The sequence below is a fragment of the Gracilinanus agilis genome, chromosome 5, assembly GCF_016433145.1.
Source record: "Gracilinanus agilis isolate LMUSP501 chromosome 5, AgileGrace, whole genome shotgun sequence".
Lineage (NCBI taxonomy): Eukaryota > Metazoa > Chordata > Mammalia > Didelphimorphia > Didelphidae > Gracilinanus > Gracilinanus agilis.
The window spans coordinates 240,613,914-240,628,801 of record NC_058134.1 but is presented as its reverse complement, the minus strand read 5'-3'; the positions used below and the strand labels follow the sequence as shown (position 1 = coordinate 240,628,801).

Sequence of the window (14,888 nt, the reverse complement as noted above, 5' to 3'; positions counted from 1 at the left end):
TGCTCTTGTGATATGATTGATGCTTAAATTTTTTTATTTAAATTTTTATTTAAATATTTTTTTCTTTTGGACAGTGTTGTGTGGAGATGCAAAGCATGGAATCCCTGCAAAGGTACAGGGATAGCCTCACCCAGAATTCCAGGGGACCTCCCTGGAGAACTTTGGGTGAGGGGCAGTTTCAACCCTTCTCAACTGGTTGAGGCTATCCCTGTACCTTTGCAGGGATTCCATGCTTTGCATCTCCACACAACAACAATCACTATAGAATTAAGAAAATTAATATGAAGTCTTAGATGTGATTGTCAATCAGATTTTAATTCTATAAATTCAATATGATTTTTTAGGAATACCTAGTTATCACCTGAGGAAATGAACCATGCATGTTACCATAACCTGCTGACCTCGGAGTCAAAAGAAGTTGACTTCTAGATCCATTCCAGATAGAGAATGGTTTATTAGAAGTTTTAATCTTTTAGTGAACTGGACAATTCTGTAAAGCCTTAAGTTGCAGAGGAGTTGCCAATTTGCAATGGGAAAGGGAGTTTCTGGATTTCTCTATTCTAATGAAATCATAAACACTGTTTAAAACAAAAGAAAATAAAAGAAAGTAGCTGTCTGTACCTATATGTGGAGAGAGATAGGGAGAGAGAGAGAGAGAGAGAGAGAGAGAGAGAGAGAGAGAGAGAGAGAGAGAGAGAGAGAGAAAGAGACAGAGAGAGAAAGAGAGAGACAGAGAGAGACAGAGACAGAGAGAGACAGAGAGACAGAGACAGAGACAGAGACAGAGACAGAGAGACAGAGAGACAGAGAGAGAGAGAAAGAGAGAGAGCGAGAGAGAGAAGGAAGAGACAAAGACAGAGAGACAAATAAAAAGAGACAGTGAGTGACAGAAAAGCAAAAATAAAAAAGGACAGACGGAGAGACAGAGAAAGAGAATGACAGAGATAGACAAAAAGAGAGACAGAGGGACAACATGAAACAGGGAAAGAGACATAGAGAATCAGTCATCAAGACCTTTACCAATTTCTTTTCACTTAAGAGATTCTATAGTAAAAATAAGAAACAAAATGGTGTAAAGCCCTGCCTCTAACACAGTCATTAACAATAATTCATTAAATTCCTCTATGTAAAACACCATGTTAGTGATCATGAGGCAAATATCTGTGACCAGAAGTTACAGGTGATTGGTGAGTGTTCATTGCTTAGGGGAGCATCCCCTCCTCCAGGAGGTTTCCACAGCATCCCATTGTCTTCCTCACCCCTCACCTCCAAAGCAAAAGAAATTAGAGTACTTGTTTTTTCTTTTAACCAGCCTTCTAGGGAGCATGGAGACGTGAGAAAATACCTCATCTTTACAAACATTGCCATGGCTTTCCCGAATCTTTGAACTGCATGCCATCCTATAACAACATTTTTATGATGTGTTCCTGTGAATGACTTTCGGCTTTTTAATGATGTGGAATTGGAAATCCATCCCAGAATGCTTTTATCAGGCACTGAGTTTTGAAAATATTTGTCATGTAAACAGTCAAACTCAGTTCAGTGAAAGTTTTTTTTTTATATTTTTTCCCCCTGAAGTTTAACCAAATGACTGGCCAAATCTCTTTTGGCTCCAAAATGTGAGGTTATGAAAGTAATTCATGTCTTTTTACCTTTCATTTTGAGCATTAGGAAGAAATAGTCCTTTCAGGGAAAATGGAGAAGACTATTGGAGTATTGAACATTTCTTAGTAGATGCCACACTAAAGTCATTAACATTCAGAACTGCTCAAGTGAACTCAAATCTAAGCTTTGGCAGAAGGAAGTGAGCTCTAGAATCAGAGGGCATTGGTTCATATTCTGGTTCTACCACTCAATCTCTCTGGACCTCAGCTCCTCATTTGTTAAAGGAAAGACACTGAAAGACAATGAAGACAATTAAAGACATGGTTTCTAAGATGCATCCTACCTTTAAATATGTGATTCTATAACTTGAATTTTACCAGTTCTACTATTATTTATCTATGTTGCCTTGAGTAAGTCACTTAATCTTTTTTTTGTCTTTTTTTTGTTTCCTCATCAATAAAGTCAAAGGGTTGAATTTGATTACTTCTAACATTTCTTTTATCTCTAATTCTATGTTCTCTTCTTCAGTTTTTTCATAGGTAAAATGAGGATGTTGAATTCAGTGGTCTCTAAGACTGAATCTATGCCCCTATAAAGTCTTTTAAGTCCACTAGACTCTGACTCCTTAAGAGTCATATTTTTATCTTTCCTTATATCCTTAACATTGAGCAAAGTACCTGTCACATATTAAGTGCTTAATTAATGCTAGTTGATGTGACTTAACATTTCAGCCTTAGTTTCCTCTTCTATAAAATGTAGATAATAAGACCAACTATTTCATAGGATTTGTCATGAGGGTCAAATGAAATGATATTTGTAAAATGTTTTGTAAATCTTAAAGCACTGTAGAAACAGGTATTCTTAATTATGCATCTCAAATATAAGCCTATATTTTGATACTTAAACATTTTATATATAATTTTAAGGTACATTTTAATATTACATTAATGAATTTTTTGCTCTTGACTTCCTGGGACAAATAAGTTCTTGAATGTTTGTTCTGCCCAGCTTGGAGCTTGAAACAATGGATGCTGTAATTACTATTTTTGAATTTATTTTGTAGCTACTGAGGTAATGTAGGACAGCTAGTTAGCATAATGGATAGAGTGACTGATGGGCATGAAGTCAGGAAGACTCATATAGTTGAGTTCAAATTTGACCTCAGACACTTACTAGCTATGTAACCCTGGGTAAGTCACTTTAATCCTGGTTGCCTCAGTTTCCTCATCTATAAAATGATCTGAAGAAGGAAGTAGCAAACCACCAGAGTTTCTTTGCCAAGAAAACCCCAAATGGGGTCACAAAGAGTTGGACATGACTAAAAATGTCTGAACAACAGCAAAGACTTCAGAGTTCCCCATGAAAATAACAGATTTCCAAAGACTTTGTTCTTAATGAAATAGATCTTAAAGGGTCTTAATTTTACAAATGAGGCTATGGAGACCAGGAAAGAAGTGATTCTCTCCAGGTAACATAAATATCAAATGATAAAATCAAAATTGAAGCCTAGGTCCTAGAATCTGTGAGGATAGAATTAGATTATATTCATAAAGTGCTTTGCCTGTCTAAAAATGATATATAAATGTTATTGTTATTCATATAATATATTGAATCCTAGGATGAATTTTAGAGGTTATCTAGTCCAAACCTTTCATTTTACACTTGAGAAAATTGAAGCCAAGTGACTTATGACTCCAGAGCTCACCCACTTCTCATTGCCCCATCTCTGCTTCTTCTTAGACGAGGAATCCATTTGACTAGGGCAGAATTACTAAAATGAGATGATGAAAGCTAACAAGGTACTTAAATAGAGGAATTTTGGATCAACTTACCCAAATCAGAACACTGAACTACTCGAAGGTGGCACTGGCAACGAAAGGGACACATTGGCCCCATTGGATCTGGGGAAAAAGTACGTCCGTCGGGAAAAGGACGTTCGACAGGAACATCCCCAGAGGCTTCATCCTCTAGCATAAAGTCAAATAAGCCCGTTTGAAATGGTTTGGCCCAGCATGCTGGTACAAGAAGGAGGAAGATGATAGTAGCTTTCATGGTTTATTTCATTGACTTTCAGGAACAGAGAACCTAAGAACAACAACATCAAAGAAAAAGGGTTGGAACAAGATAAAACTACATCATTACAGAATGATTTCATCTGTTATATTCTATCATAAATGCAAAATGTCAGAAAATAGCAAACAAACTTCTGCTTTTTCATTAGTTAATAGAACACAAAAATTGTGTTTATGGATCAATCAATCAATAAATGAATATTTATTAAATTTATTTTTTAGTAGGAGCTGTACTACAGATCGTGGCTATAAATGCAACAAATTTAAATCCTATTTGCAAATAGTGTACATTCTAAAAGAACATGGGAATTGCAGGCACATTTCTGGTATATTTGGAAGGGGAAAAAAAACAGGGAATGGAAATGTGGTTTTAAAATCTTTGTTTGCTTTTCAAGTGTGAAATAAGATCATATAAGCTTCCATGCCTTCTGAACCAGAGATACCATTATCAGGCAAAGGATACTGAAAGAAAGGTCTCACATACATCAATATATCTGGTAACACTTTTTTGGTAGTAATATGCAGCCCAGTTAGGATATAGACCTCAATGGCATACCTATAGACCCGCAATCTTGCTCTTTGGGCAATTCTTACTACATTAGCATTCATGGTGGTAGGTCTTAAATTCTCAGAAGAAAGCATATCTCTCAGACCTATGATAACCCTCAATTTTTCTTTCTACCACTTGCCACTGTAGTTGCTAAGCTCTTACTGATATGTTTATCATTTATATATTAGTCATCATGACACTAATTCAAATATAAAAGATGTGTTCAAAATAAAACAAAAGCAGCTATGGTCATATTTATTTGCTAGAAGATCAAAGAAGGTATAATGATAGAATTTATCCAATTAAATACCAGAACAAAAATATCATTAAAGTCCTCCCATAAAACTAGGTCACACTCCCCAATCAATGCACAGAGTGGTTTACAAAAATAAACAGGAAAGTATAAAACTTAGGGGAACCCACAGACCTGGAGTAATTTAAAGCTTTGTAGAAACAATCTTCTTTATTTGATACCTGCTTGTTTTATGGTCCTTATCAATCTCTTCCTAAACAAAGGCACTTCTCTCCTATGAATGATGATGAATCAGTGGCAAGGTCTTTTCCCTTACAGATATCCTTAACAGGACACTAAGAAAAAAAATAAGTGATACTCCTTCAGTGACTTCTTGTTCTTCTACATCTTGTTGTTATTCTTCTCCTTCTCCTACTTCTCCTTCTTCTTCTTTTTCTTTTTCTACATATTTATATATTACATTGTACAGTTGATAAAAAAGATTCTTATCAGGAAGAAGTAGTTTTAAAGCATTTGTTCCTCTGATAGCATTATTAGCATTCCCTTTGGTCTTCAACAATGATTACAATTTTTCTGCTTCATATTGAGCAATCTTCTTTAAAGAGAAAAATTACTTAAGAATCCATAATAGTCATTTTCAAGTCTCACATAGGTCTGAGGACTGATTTGGGGCAAAATTATTTCCCTCTGATAAGAGGTAACAAAAGTTACATTAATGGGATTCAAGTGACTTGCCCAGGGTCACACAGCTGGGAAGTGTCTGAGGCCAAATTTGAACCTAGGACCTCCCATCTGTAGGCCTGACTCTCAATCCACTGAGGCTACCCAGCTGCCCTTCCAGTTTACTCTTCATTATTATCTTTGCATTCCAAACTCCTTTTCAACTCTGGTCTTTTCACTGGAAATGCTTAAAAGTCTTCTACTTCAATAAAATTTGTTTTTTGTTTATTCGTTTAATTTTCTCCCATAGGATTATATTCTGTTTTTCAGGTTAATTTATTCTTCCTTGTTAACCAAAATCCAGACTCATTAATTCCATGTTTTCCTTTCAGTTTGGTAAAAGTTGCCAGTGCTTGTGCAATCCTAATTATTTTTCCCTTGCCTTTAAGGGACTTTACTCTTTGCAGTTTCTTTCATAAGGTGGTGAATCAATTTTTTCTAGCTTTACCTTACTCCCTTTTTCTAAAAATCTAGATTTTTTTTCTTATGGTTTTAAGTAAATCCAAAGATTCTATTTTAAATAAGTTGTTATGGATGCTTTTTGTATTCTACATCATCATAATTTTCCCCAGTATCCCTCTTCTTCTCTTTCCAAGATGAGGTATCATATGTAAAAATAGTAATTTTTAATACAAAAAAGAAGAGGAAAGAGATGAGCATAACTTTTCCCCAATTTTTTATTATTCCAAATGTTTAAAAACTAAACAATACAAAAACATTTCCATAAAAGAAAAAGAAGATAGTACACAAGTGAAATAACGAATCTCCTATATGTTTAACTTAATTCTCTTCATATTTACTTAATAAATCCTATCAACAAATGTCCCATTCCCCCCACCCCCCAGCCTCCTCACATCTCAAAGGATGTCATCATAGAGACCAACATATTCATATAAATTAAATTTTTCATGTTTAACCTTTCTGTTCACCTTCTGGAGATAACATTCACAGTTTATTTTTCCAGTATTAGTTCTATAGGTGTATATAATGTTTTCCTCATTTTGTGTTAGTTAGCTCATATAATTCTTTCCATTTTTCAAAATCAGTCTGTTTATCATTTCTTATGCTGCAATAGTGTTCTATCACAATCATGTATCACAGTTTATACAGCCATTCCCCAAATGATGGTCATCTCCCCAGTTTCCAAATCTTTGCCACCATAAAAAGAGCTACAATAACTATTTTGGGACATGGGTTCTTTTCCTCTTTTTCCTGATTTCCTTGGGAAATGATATTATGGATATACACAGTTTTATAACTCACTGAGTGTAAGTTCAAATTGTTCCCTAAAAGGGTAGGTTAAGTTCATAGCTCCACCAACAATGCATTAGTGTCATTGTTTTTCCATATCTCCTTTAACATCTGTCACTCTGCCCTCTTGTCATCTTAGCCAGTCCATTTGATGTAAGGTGATATATCTCAGATTTGTTTTGGTTTGCATTTCTCTAATCACTATTGATTTAGAGCATTTTTTCATATATCCAAATATGATTTTGATTTCTTCATCTAAAAATGGTCTGCTTATCAATTAGGGGATAGCTTCTATTCTTACAAATTTGCCAATGTTCACTATATATTTAAGATATGAGAACTTTTGTTCGGATGTCACAGATTTCCCCCAAAATTTTCCTGTTTTTTCTAATCTTGGCAACATTTTTATTACTTGAACAAAAACTTTTCAGTTTAATGCTTTCCATCTCTTATTCACTCATAAATTCTTCTCCTCTCCTTAGATCTGATCAGTAGTATATTCTCTATTCTTCTAATTTACTTAAGGCATCTTCTTTTATATCTAGATCAAATATCCATTTTGATCTTATCTTAGTTATTCATGTAAGACATTAGTCCATAACTAGTTTCTGCTAGACTAGGTTTCAGTTGTCCAAGTAACTTTTAGTAAATAGTGATTTCTTATCCCCAAATACCTGTATCTATGGTTTTTATTAAATACAAAATTACTACAATCTTTTACTGTTGTTCGTTGCATGTCTGCTCTGTTGCACTGATCTTTCTATTTCTTAGCCAGATTTTTTTGGATAATTAGAGCATAACTTTTCCATACATTGAAAAAGTCTGAAAATATATGTAATGTTCAATATCTGTGGACCTCCCACACCCTTGAAAGGGTGAGTTGGGAATATCTTCTCATATTTCTTCTTTTGAGTGACAGAAGATCTTTAAAATTTTGCAACACCAATGATTTTAAATGATCTTTTCTAGTTTATTTTAGTCACTACTATCTTATATTTTAGTATATTTTGTGAATATTTTATTTCTATTTTTTCTGTCTCATAAAATTATTGATACGGCATATTCTAATTTTTAGAGAATCCATTATTTCAGCAAGGATAACAACTTTGTTTTTCTAAGATATTTATTTTTCTATATATTTCCTTCATAATGGTAATTTCATTTAAACTAAAAAAGATGAGGGATTAGCTAGGCTCATTGGATTGAGATTCATGAGTAGAAATGGAAAGTCCTGGGTGCAAATCAGTCCTTAGACATTTACTAGTTGTGTGACCCTGAGCAAGTCACTTAACACCCATTATCTAGCTCTTACTGTTCTGCCTTGGAACAGTATAGATTCTAAGACAGAAGGTAAGAGTTTAAAAAATAAATCAATAAAAATTTTTAAAAAGATCTTTAGCTCAATTTCTTCTAGGTATTTCTGTGGTCATTTTTTTAAAAATCCACGTTCCCTACATGTTTCTACTGTTGTAATGATCTTACCCTCTCTCTTTAGGTCAAATTGTGGGGCATATCTAGATTATATATTATATATATGTATATACTTATATAATTAAAATATATTATGCTCATTTATTTTATACACACACACACAAAAGCTTGGTCTAAATTTTTGCAAACCCACCTATGTAGCAGTTTTTTTAAACCCTTACTTTTCATCTTAGAATCAATATTGTATATTATTGGTTCAAAGGGAGAAGAATGGTAAGGACTAGGTAATGGGGGTTAAATGACTTGCCAAGAGTCACACAGGTAGATTTCTATTCAGCACTTTCCAGTGAGGTGGTTGGCTTTTCTAGGTCTCATGCTAGAACTCCTCTGAGTTCCTGTACTGATCTCCATCTGCTTTTGCTTTCCTCCAACCCCTGAATCTTAGAGTCAAGATCTCTAGATTCTCAAGGCTCTCAAAATGGCACCTCACAATGCAGTGAAAAGGTCTTCAGAAGCAAAAGGGCTTGGATATCTTTAACAGTCATGCTACCATTGACAAAAGCACATCACACAGGTTTTTAGTATCCTGGTTCTTCCAGTGTTCTAGCTATGGGTTTTTCATTACTCTGAAGTTTTCTTGGGTTGCCTTCTATTCTGACTGCCTAAAGGCACAGAGACCTGAGCTATTTCTAGTTACACTAGGAGATAACATCAGTTTTGTTTTCTGATATTTTGCTGGTGGCCCCATTTCCTGTTGGGACTAGGCTACTCTTGTTTTAGTTTGTTTGATTTTTGTTTCATTTTGTTTTTCCTGTGCAATCTTGTGGATGGAAGAAGTCATTTACTAGTATTTCTTATTGAATTCTTTGATTATTATTTTCCCTAGAGAGATTATTGTTTTTTATCTGTCAACATGTGTGGTCTAATCTGCCTGCATCTATCCAAATAGCCATCTTGTCCAGAAGTCTTTCTGCTAGACTCTGAATAACTTCTACTGTCTCAAATCAGAGACTTTTTATAGCTAGTGTTACCCAGCTTTACTTCATGAAGGATCCATGAAGACATGTATCTTTCTGTCAAGTAGGAACTCAATAGTCATTATATGATCTTCTCATGGTCCCTGGACATTAATTTATAATTTTATCAGCTAAAAAGTTTCAAATTCAAATACAGTTAAATTTAAATTGACTAATTAGTAATTATAATTTAGTCTGTTCTGCCTTCAAATAGGTCCTCTCAGTACACTCATCAAAGAGGCACTTCTCTATATGGTCTTCAAAGTCAGTGTCTCACAGCCACATTTGCCTAATAGATTAGGCATTTTGTCAGTTTTCTATGAATCAATGTTCTTTTTTTGCCATTTTCAGCATCCAAACTATACCATACAAAAGAAATGTAAACAAAGTAGTTGGTCATTGGTCAATGGAACAAGATGTGGTACATAAAAATAATGGAATTGTATTTTGCAAAATGACGAGTATGAAGAATTAAGAGAATAATGGAAAGATTTATATGAACTGATACAGAGATAGGAAAACAAAATCAAGAAAAAATGTAAACAATGAATACTACCATCAGAATATAAACAATAACAAAAAACAATAATATGAAACTAAGGGCAATTACCAAGTTTGGCACCAAATTAGAGATCAGAAAATGAACCTCTCTTTCACTTGTGTGGAGGTAGTTGACTGTATGGATGGAATATTACATATACTGTCAGATTTAGCTGATATTGCAGAAATGCCTTGTTTTCCATCTTTACCATAAGGATTTTTCTCTAGATAAAAAATGGAGTAACATATTCAGAAGCAAAGGTGATGAATTAAACTATCATTAACCTATGAAAAAATCTCTCTGCTTAATGAATCATTTGCAGATGAGATAACCCTAAATCAGTGGTGGGCAAACTACTGCCCGTGGGCCAGATGCAGCCCCCTGAAATATTCTATCTGGCAGTGCCACATTATTCCTAATCCGATGAATACAATGAGTAGGATACAATACAATGAAATGTCGAAAGAGTTGTCTTAGAAACAGACTGACAGATGAGCATTTCCTTTCCTCTGGCCCCCTGTTTAAAAAATTTGCCCATCACTGCCCTAAATCATGTAGAGGGAGGAGGAGATTCTAGTATTAAAACTACATAAATCATACCAGTGTCACAGAATTACAGAAAAGTGAGTTGGAAAGAACTTTGGAAGTAATATGATCAAATCCTCTTACCCTTATCCAGAAGCAAAGTGATGCCAAGAGAGGCTAAGTTAACTTACACAAGATCATACAGATAGTAAGAATCAGAGCCATGAGTTGAACCTATGTACTTGGATTCCAAATTTATCATTCTTGCCCCTACCCTTGAGGCTGAGTCTTACAAACAGAGTAAACAGAAAACTGAGATTCAAACACATATATAACATACCAAAGATTCAACCCACTTTAGTCATTTTACTATTTTGATTTGGTTAATCATGAATTCAATTTAAAAGCTAACTCCATGACTAACTGAATCAAAATAGTGCTCAATGACTGATGGATTGGTTGGTAATCTACGTGCATATATATGGATAAGTAAAGAGTTATAGATATAGATGGATGGATAGACAGACATAGTTAGATATAGTTAGGGGGACATAGAAGGGGGATAAAATAATAGTACAGTGGAAGTATTGTTAGATTTAGGGTCAAATGACCTGGGTTCAAAACTTGGTTCTGTCATTTATTATCATTGAAACTTTGGAAAAAATGGAAGAAATTTGTGGGTATTAGTTTTCTCACTGCTAAATGAGGTTGTTGGGCCAGATGGACTTTAAGGTACTCTGATGGATAGATAGATAGATAGATAGATAGATACATGGATACATAGATACATAGATAGATCTATAGATACATTAAACTATTTTATATATACTAAAAAGAAATCTGAAAAATGAGAGTAGAAAATGACTGTGCAAAATGTGATGGGTTTCAAGTTAGAGAATCTGGGTTCTCCCCCTATATCTGTTACTCGTGATCTTGAGCAGATTTCTTGGTTGTTCATTATCCTCATCTAGCCAATGGACTAAGATTTAAGATCCTTATTATAGCCCTCTAACCTACTTCTTTTCTCAATATCTAATTTTTGAAGGATGTATAATTTAACATTAAAAACATAAATAGATTTTAGTGAGTTCTTTTTCTCCTTTTTGTCTTTTTAAAAGAATTAATTGGCTGTGATTAAGTGAATGATTTGATCATTTTTTGACTGCATAGATGATTCATTTAGTCAAAACCAATCTTTAATATGGGCCAGTTATGTAGTCAAGCATATTCTTTGCTGATCTTGATATGGTCTATGTCACTATTGTTCTCAAAATATTGTCTAGCTATTATGAAAATGGCATGCTAAAATAAAGAGGGTTTTGTTTTTCCCCAAATTTGACTGATGCTTAGGTTGCCTGGGTTGATTAAATTATTTACTAACTTGACTAAATAAAATAATTTTCCCTTCCTTAAAAATAAATTAGATAATACTTAATTTAAAGTTTAAGTTGTGCGTTTTTTCCTCCAAATGTTCTAAGAACTTGTAACAGATATTAGCAAAACAGCTGTTTATCTCATCTGGTTCTTACTTTACATTCTAAAGAATTAGCTAAAGACTTCAAGTCCTTACTTTGAGCTAAAGAGTTATTTTGAATGGATTGTCCAGTGGCTTTCTTCCTAGGCTAAACCAACTGGTTTCCTAACTGTTGTTTGGCCATCTGGAAATCTTTACTTTAAAGCAATGGAAAGGGCATGGGTGTCTTAATTTCTTATACTTTGTTTCTTTGTTTATACTAATTAGTATGAGTATTTCTACAAAAAATAAACATCCATCATTTTCTTTTTTTCAAATATTAATTCAGATTAATTCAGCTTATTTACTCTATTATTAATCAATTCCACATTAATATACAATCCTCTTTTAGGTTCCATATTTTCTTTTTAGTTACAGTATTGCCTTAAAAAACCTACTCTATTGTTTGGCAGCTTTCTCTTGTATAAAATTATACTGAATGGTTTTCACTCTGATACACATTAAAACTTTATCACAAGTTTGCTGGGCTTGTATATTTTAATTCTCCGTAACTTTGGAAAAAAATTTAAACTAAGTACATTAAGTTTTAATAAACCATGTTAGTCCAGATAAATATCATCTGACCACATTTATTAACTTTGAAATTACATATATAGCTATATATTATGAATATTATATATTATATTACGTTTACTTATATCAGAGACAAATATCTAAATTGTTATCTTCCCCAAAAGCAATGTGGAAAAATAGAAAGAATGATGGATTAGAGTCAGAAGACCTCAGTTCAAGATTGGCTCCACTTACTATCTCTGTTACCTTGGACACATCACTTTATTTATTCTCTGCTGGTCTCTTTAAATCTGCTCATATGTAAAAGAAAGCTGTTGGATTAGATGATCCCTAAGATCCCTTCCATCTGTGATCTTATGACCGATCTAAAAATCCATGGAACCAGGAAAGGGAATTTTTTGTGGTTGTTGTTTGTTAAAATTATATATTCTTTTACCATTTTTTCCATAACTTAACACTGAAAAGCAGCTCATTTGCTTCCTTTGATCCATATGAGTTTGTGATGCATCTATTTTTTATTTTTGAAGAACCTTTGATAACTTTATTATTTACTTACTCCAATGCCTCAATTGGTCCTTTCCATATAATTTACACCTGTTACTTGCATGTAGCTTCAGAAAGGTTTATTGGAATTAGATGCACTGAATTCAGGGTACAGCGTGGGGCCTGGGATAGCAGTCTTAGAATTACTAGAATCTTCATCAGATTTCTTGCTAAAGTTACCTTCCCTTAAGAGAAGCATCTTAGGACAATGATTGGTTTTATGATTGGGAACTATAGATTCCCAATCATTATTCAAACTATTAGGCGTACTGTATACTATTGGGGTCTTAAAGTGGTACAGTTAGGAGAAAATATATTACAATAAGAAAAAGTGTGGCCTAATTGTTTACATTTCATTCATGTAAACTTATCACTAATATGAAATTCACAAAGGCACAGTGAACAACTTCATCTGTTTTTGAGGTGAAAAAGTAGAGCTGTATCTAGTTAAATTTACTGAAGTTGTTCTAAGCAAGAAGAATTTTGATATGATTTATCTACAGCTTTGTCCCTCTTCTTCTGTCTGCTGTTTAAATAGGTGATGAACATGGAAACTGAATAAACAAACAAGATTCTTCTCTTCCACTTATTTTCAGGGACCAAATTCAATGAATTTTATGTCATTGGAATAACTCTTTGTTGTTCAAAGTGACTACAAAAATACTGTTCTGTCTGCTTCAATGAGAAGAAGGTCTCTGTGATGTCATTTATGCCTATGGTATCAATATCAAAGTGGGCTTGGCCAGAGAACTTAATACTCAGAAGGAGATAAGTGAAACAATAAACACTTGGAGAAAAAGGGGAGGAGGGGGGAGAAATAAAAGCCTCCAGTCCCAGAACAATTCACAGGATCAGAATAAAATAAAGCAATTAAAATCAAGGTAACCAAAACATTTATCCATTAGAAGGGTAGCTATAGAAGTCTCTTGGCTATGACATCTCAAAATAGTTAAGGGAAGAAAAAAGCCACAGGCATCCACAGCCCTGGGATCCCACTTTACTGGGAGTCATTGTGTTACCATCTCTAAAAAAATGATGGGGAAAAATTAAACCACACACTTTGATTTCATAGCGAATTTGTCTTATAAAATAGTCACAGGTCTCATTTAAAATATCAAGCATCACTGTATATTATGTTCAGAGGATCTCGCTTTCAGCCCTGCATACCGTGGACATGAAAAGTCCAGAGGCGGGGATCTGTGACCCTTTCCATCTTTTCCCAAAGAATCCGTCTCCTCTAAATGAGGATCTGCCAGGGTTTCAGAGCTACAAGGTAAAGTCTTTACAGCTATCCCCCCATCCCTCTGGATAATGTTATTCTGAGGTTTAAGAAGTGCTCAAAGTCCGTTAGGATGCAGAAGAAGGAGAAGCAAACAAGCCAACAAAACAACCCAAAGCTCCCTGAATCCATAATTCCACCACACTTCGCATAACTCAGAAACATTTCCCTGTAAACGAGTGAAATAGTCAAACATTTCATTGGCAATATTCATGCAGAAAGGCAGATAGTCATTGTAAGAAAAAAGACATCTGTGTTTAGAAACAGCCGTTCAAGAAGCAAAACTTAAAAAAAAAAAAAAAAAAAAAAAAACAACGTGCCGACCCCCAGACAAAGTACACGAGCCCTTAAAAATGTCTCCCCGACTTCCATCCTCAAGCACGTAACAAAAGGTAGCTTTAAACAGGACTCAAAGCTTCTCTCCCCATCCCTCCCCCAGCTCATCCCTTTCGCTCCCGACTGAAGCTTTATTAGTCTGCAGCAACTTTGGGGACAATTAGTGAAAACCATACCTTTTCGTCCAGGGCTTTGCCACAGGAGCCCTCAAAAGCTGAGATGTAATTACACTAAATATTCAACCCAGGCGGGGGTAAAAAAAAAAAGAAAGAAAAGTTTGCAGGTGTGGAGAGGAGGAGATGAGGAGGAGGAGGAGGAGGAAGAGGAGGAGGAAGAGGAAGAGGAGGAGGAGAAGGAGGGGGCAGGTTACTGCTCTGTGACTGTCACTTGGTGGAAAACCTTCTTGCTTCTTTCTACTCCATAGCCCAGTTAGGAGGAAGAAAAAAAAAAAAAAGGTTTCCCTCAATGAACACAATCCAGGCTGACACCCACATTAGATCATATGGTAATGATATGTCTCCTGTATTGTAGCCAGAAACTTTATCGGACTTTTTTTTTTTCATTTGCTTTATTTCTTTTTCGTCTGTTAAGCATCCCAAACTGCTTGTGCCGAAAAGCTGAGCAACTTGACTTGTGATTTATCTTACTTAATAGATTCATTTCCTTTAAAAAAGTTTTTTTTTAAATTGAAGGATAGTCTATTCCCCACTCCATCCCCC

At 34.5% G+C, this 14,888-nt stretch overlaps 1 protein-coding gene across 2 annotated transcripts in view; it reads right to left on the bottom strand.

Annotated features, from left to right (window-relative positions):
* The window catches only part of DCN (decorin), a 56,600-nt gene extending 41,919 nt beyond the window's left edge, over nucleotides 1–14,681 (bottom strand). The window contains exons 1-2 of one of the 2 annotated variants that reach the window (XM_044677923.1): nucleotides 14,662–14,681; nucleotides 3,438–3,690 (exon numbers count right to left, since the gene is read on the bottom strand). In XM_044677923.1, the coding sequence (XP_044533858.1) occupies nucleotides 3,438–3,657 (220 nt within the window). In that variant the 5' untranslated portion in view covers nucleotides 3,658–3,690; nucleotides 14,662–14,681. Of the gene's footprint in view, nucleotides 1–3,437; nucleotides 3,691–14,345; nucleotides 14,488–14,661 lie in introns of those variants that run through there. The other variant, XM_044677922.1, reaches the window with a different exon arrangement.
* Between the last annotated feature and the right edge of the window lie 207 nt (nucleotides 14,682–14,888).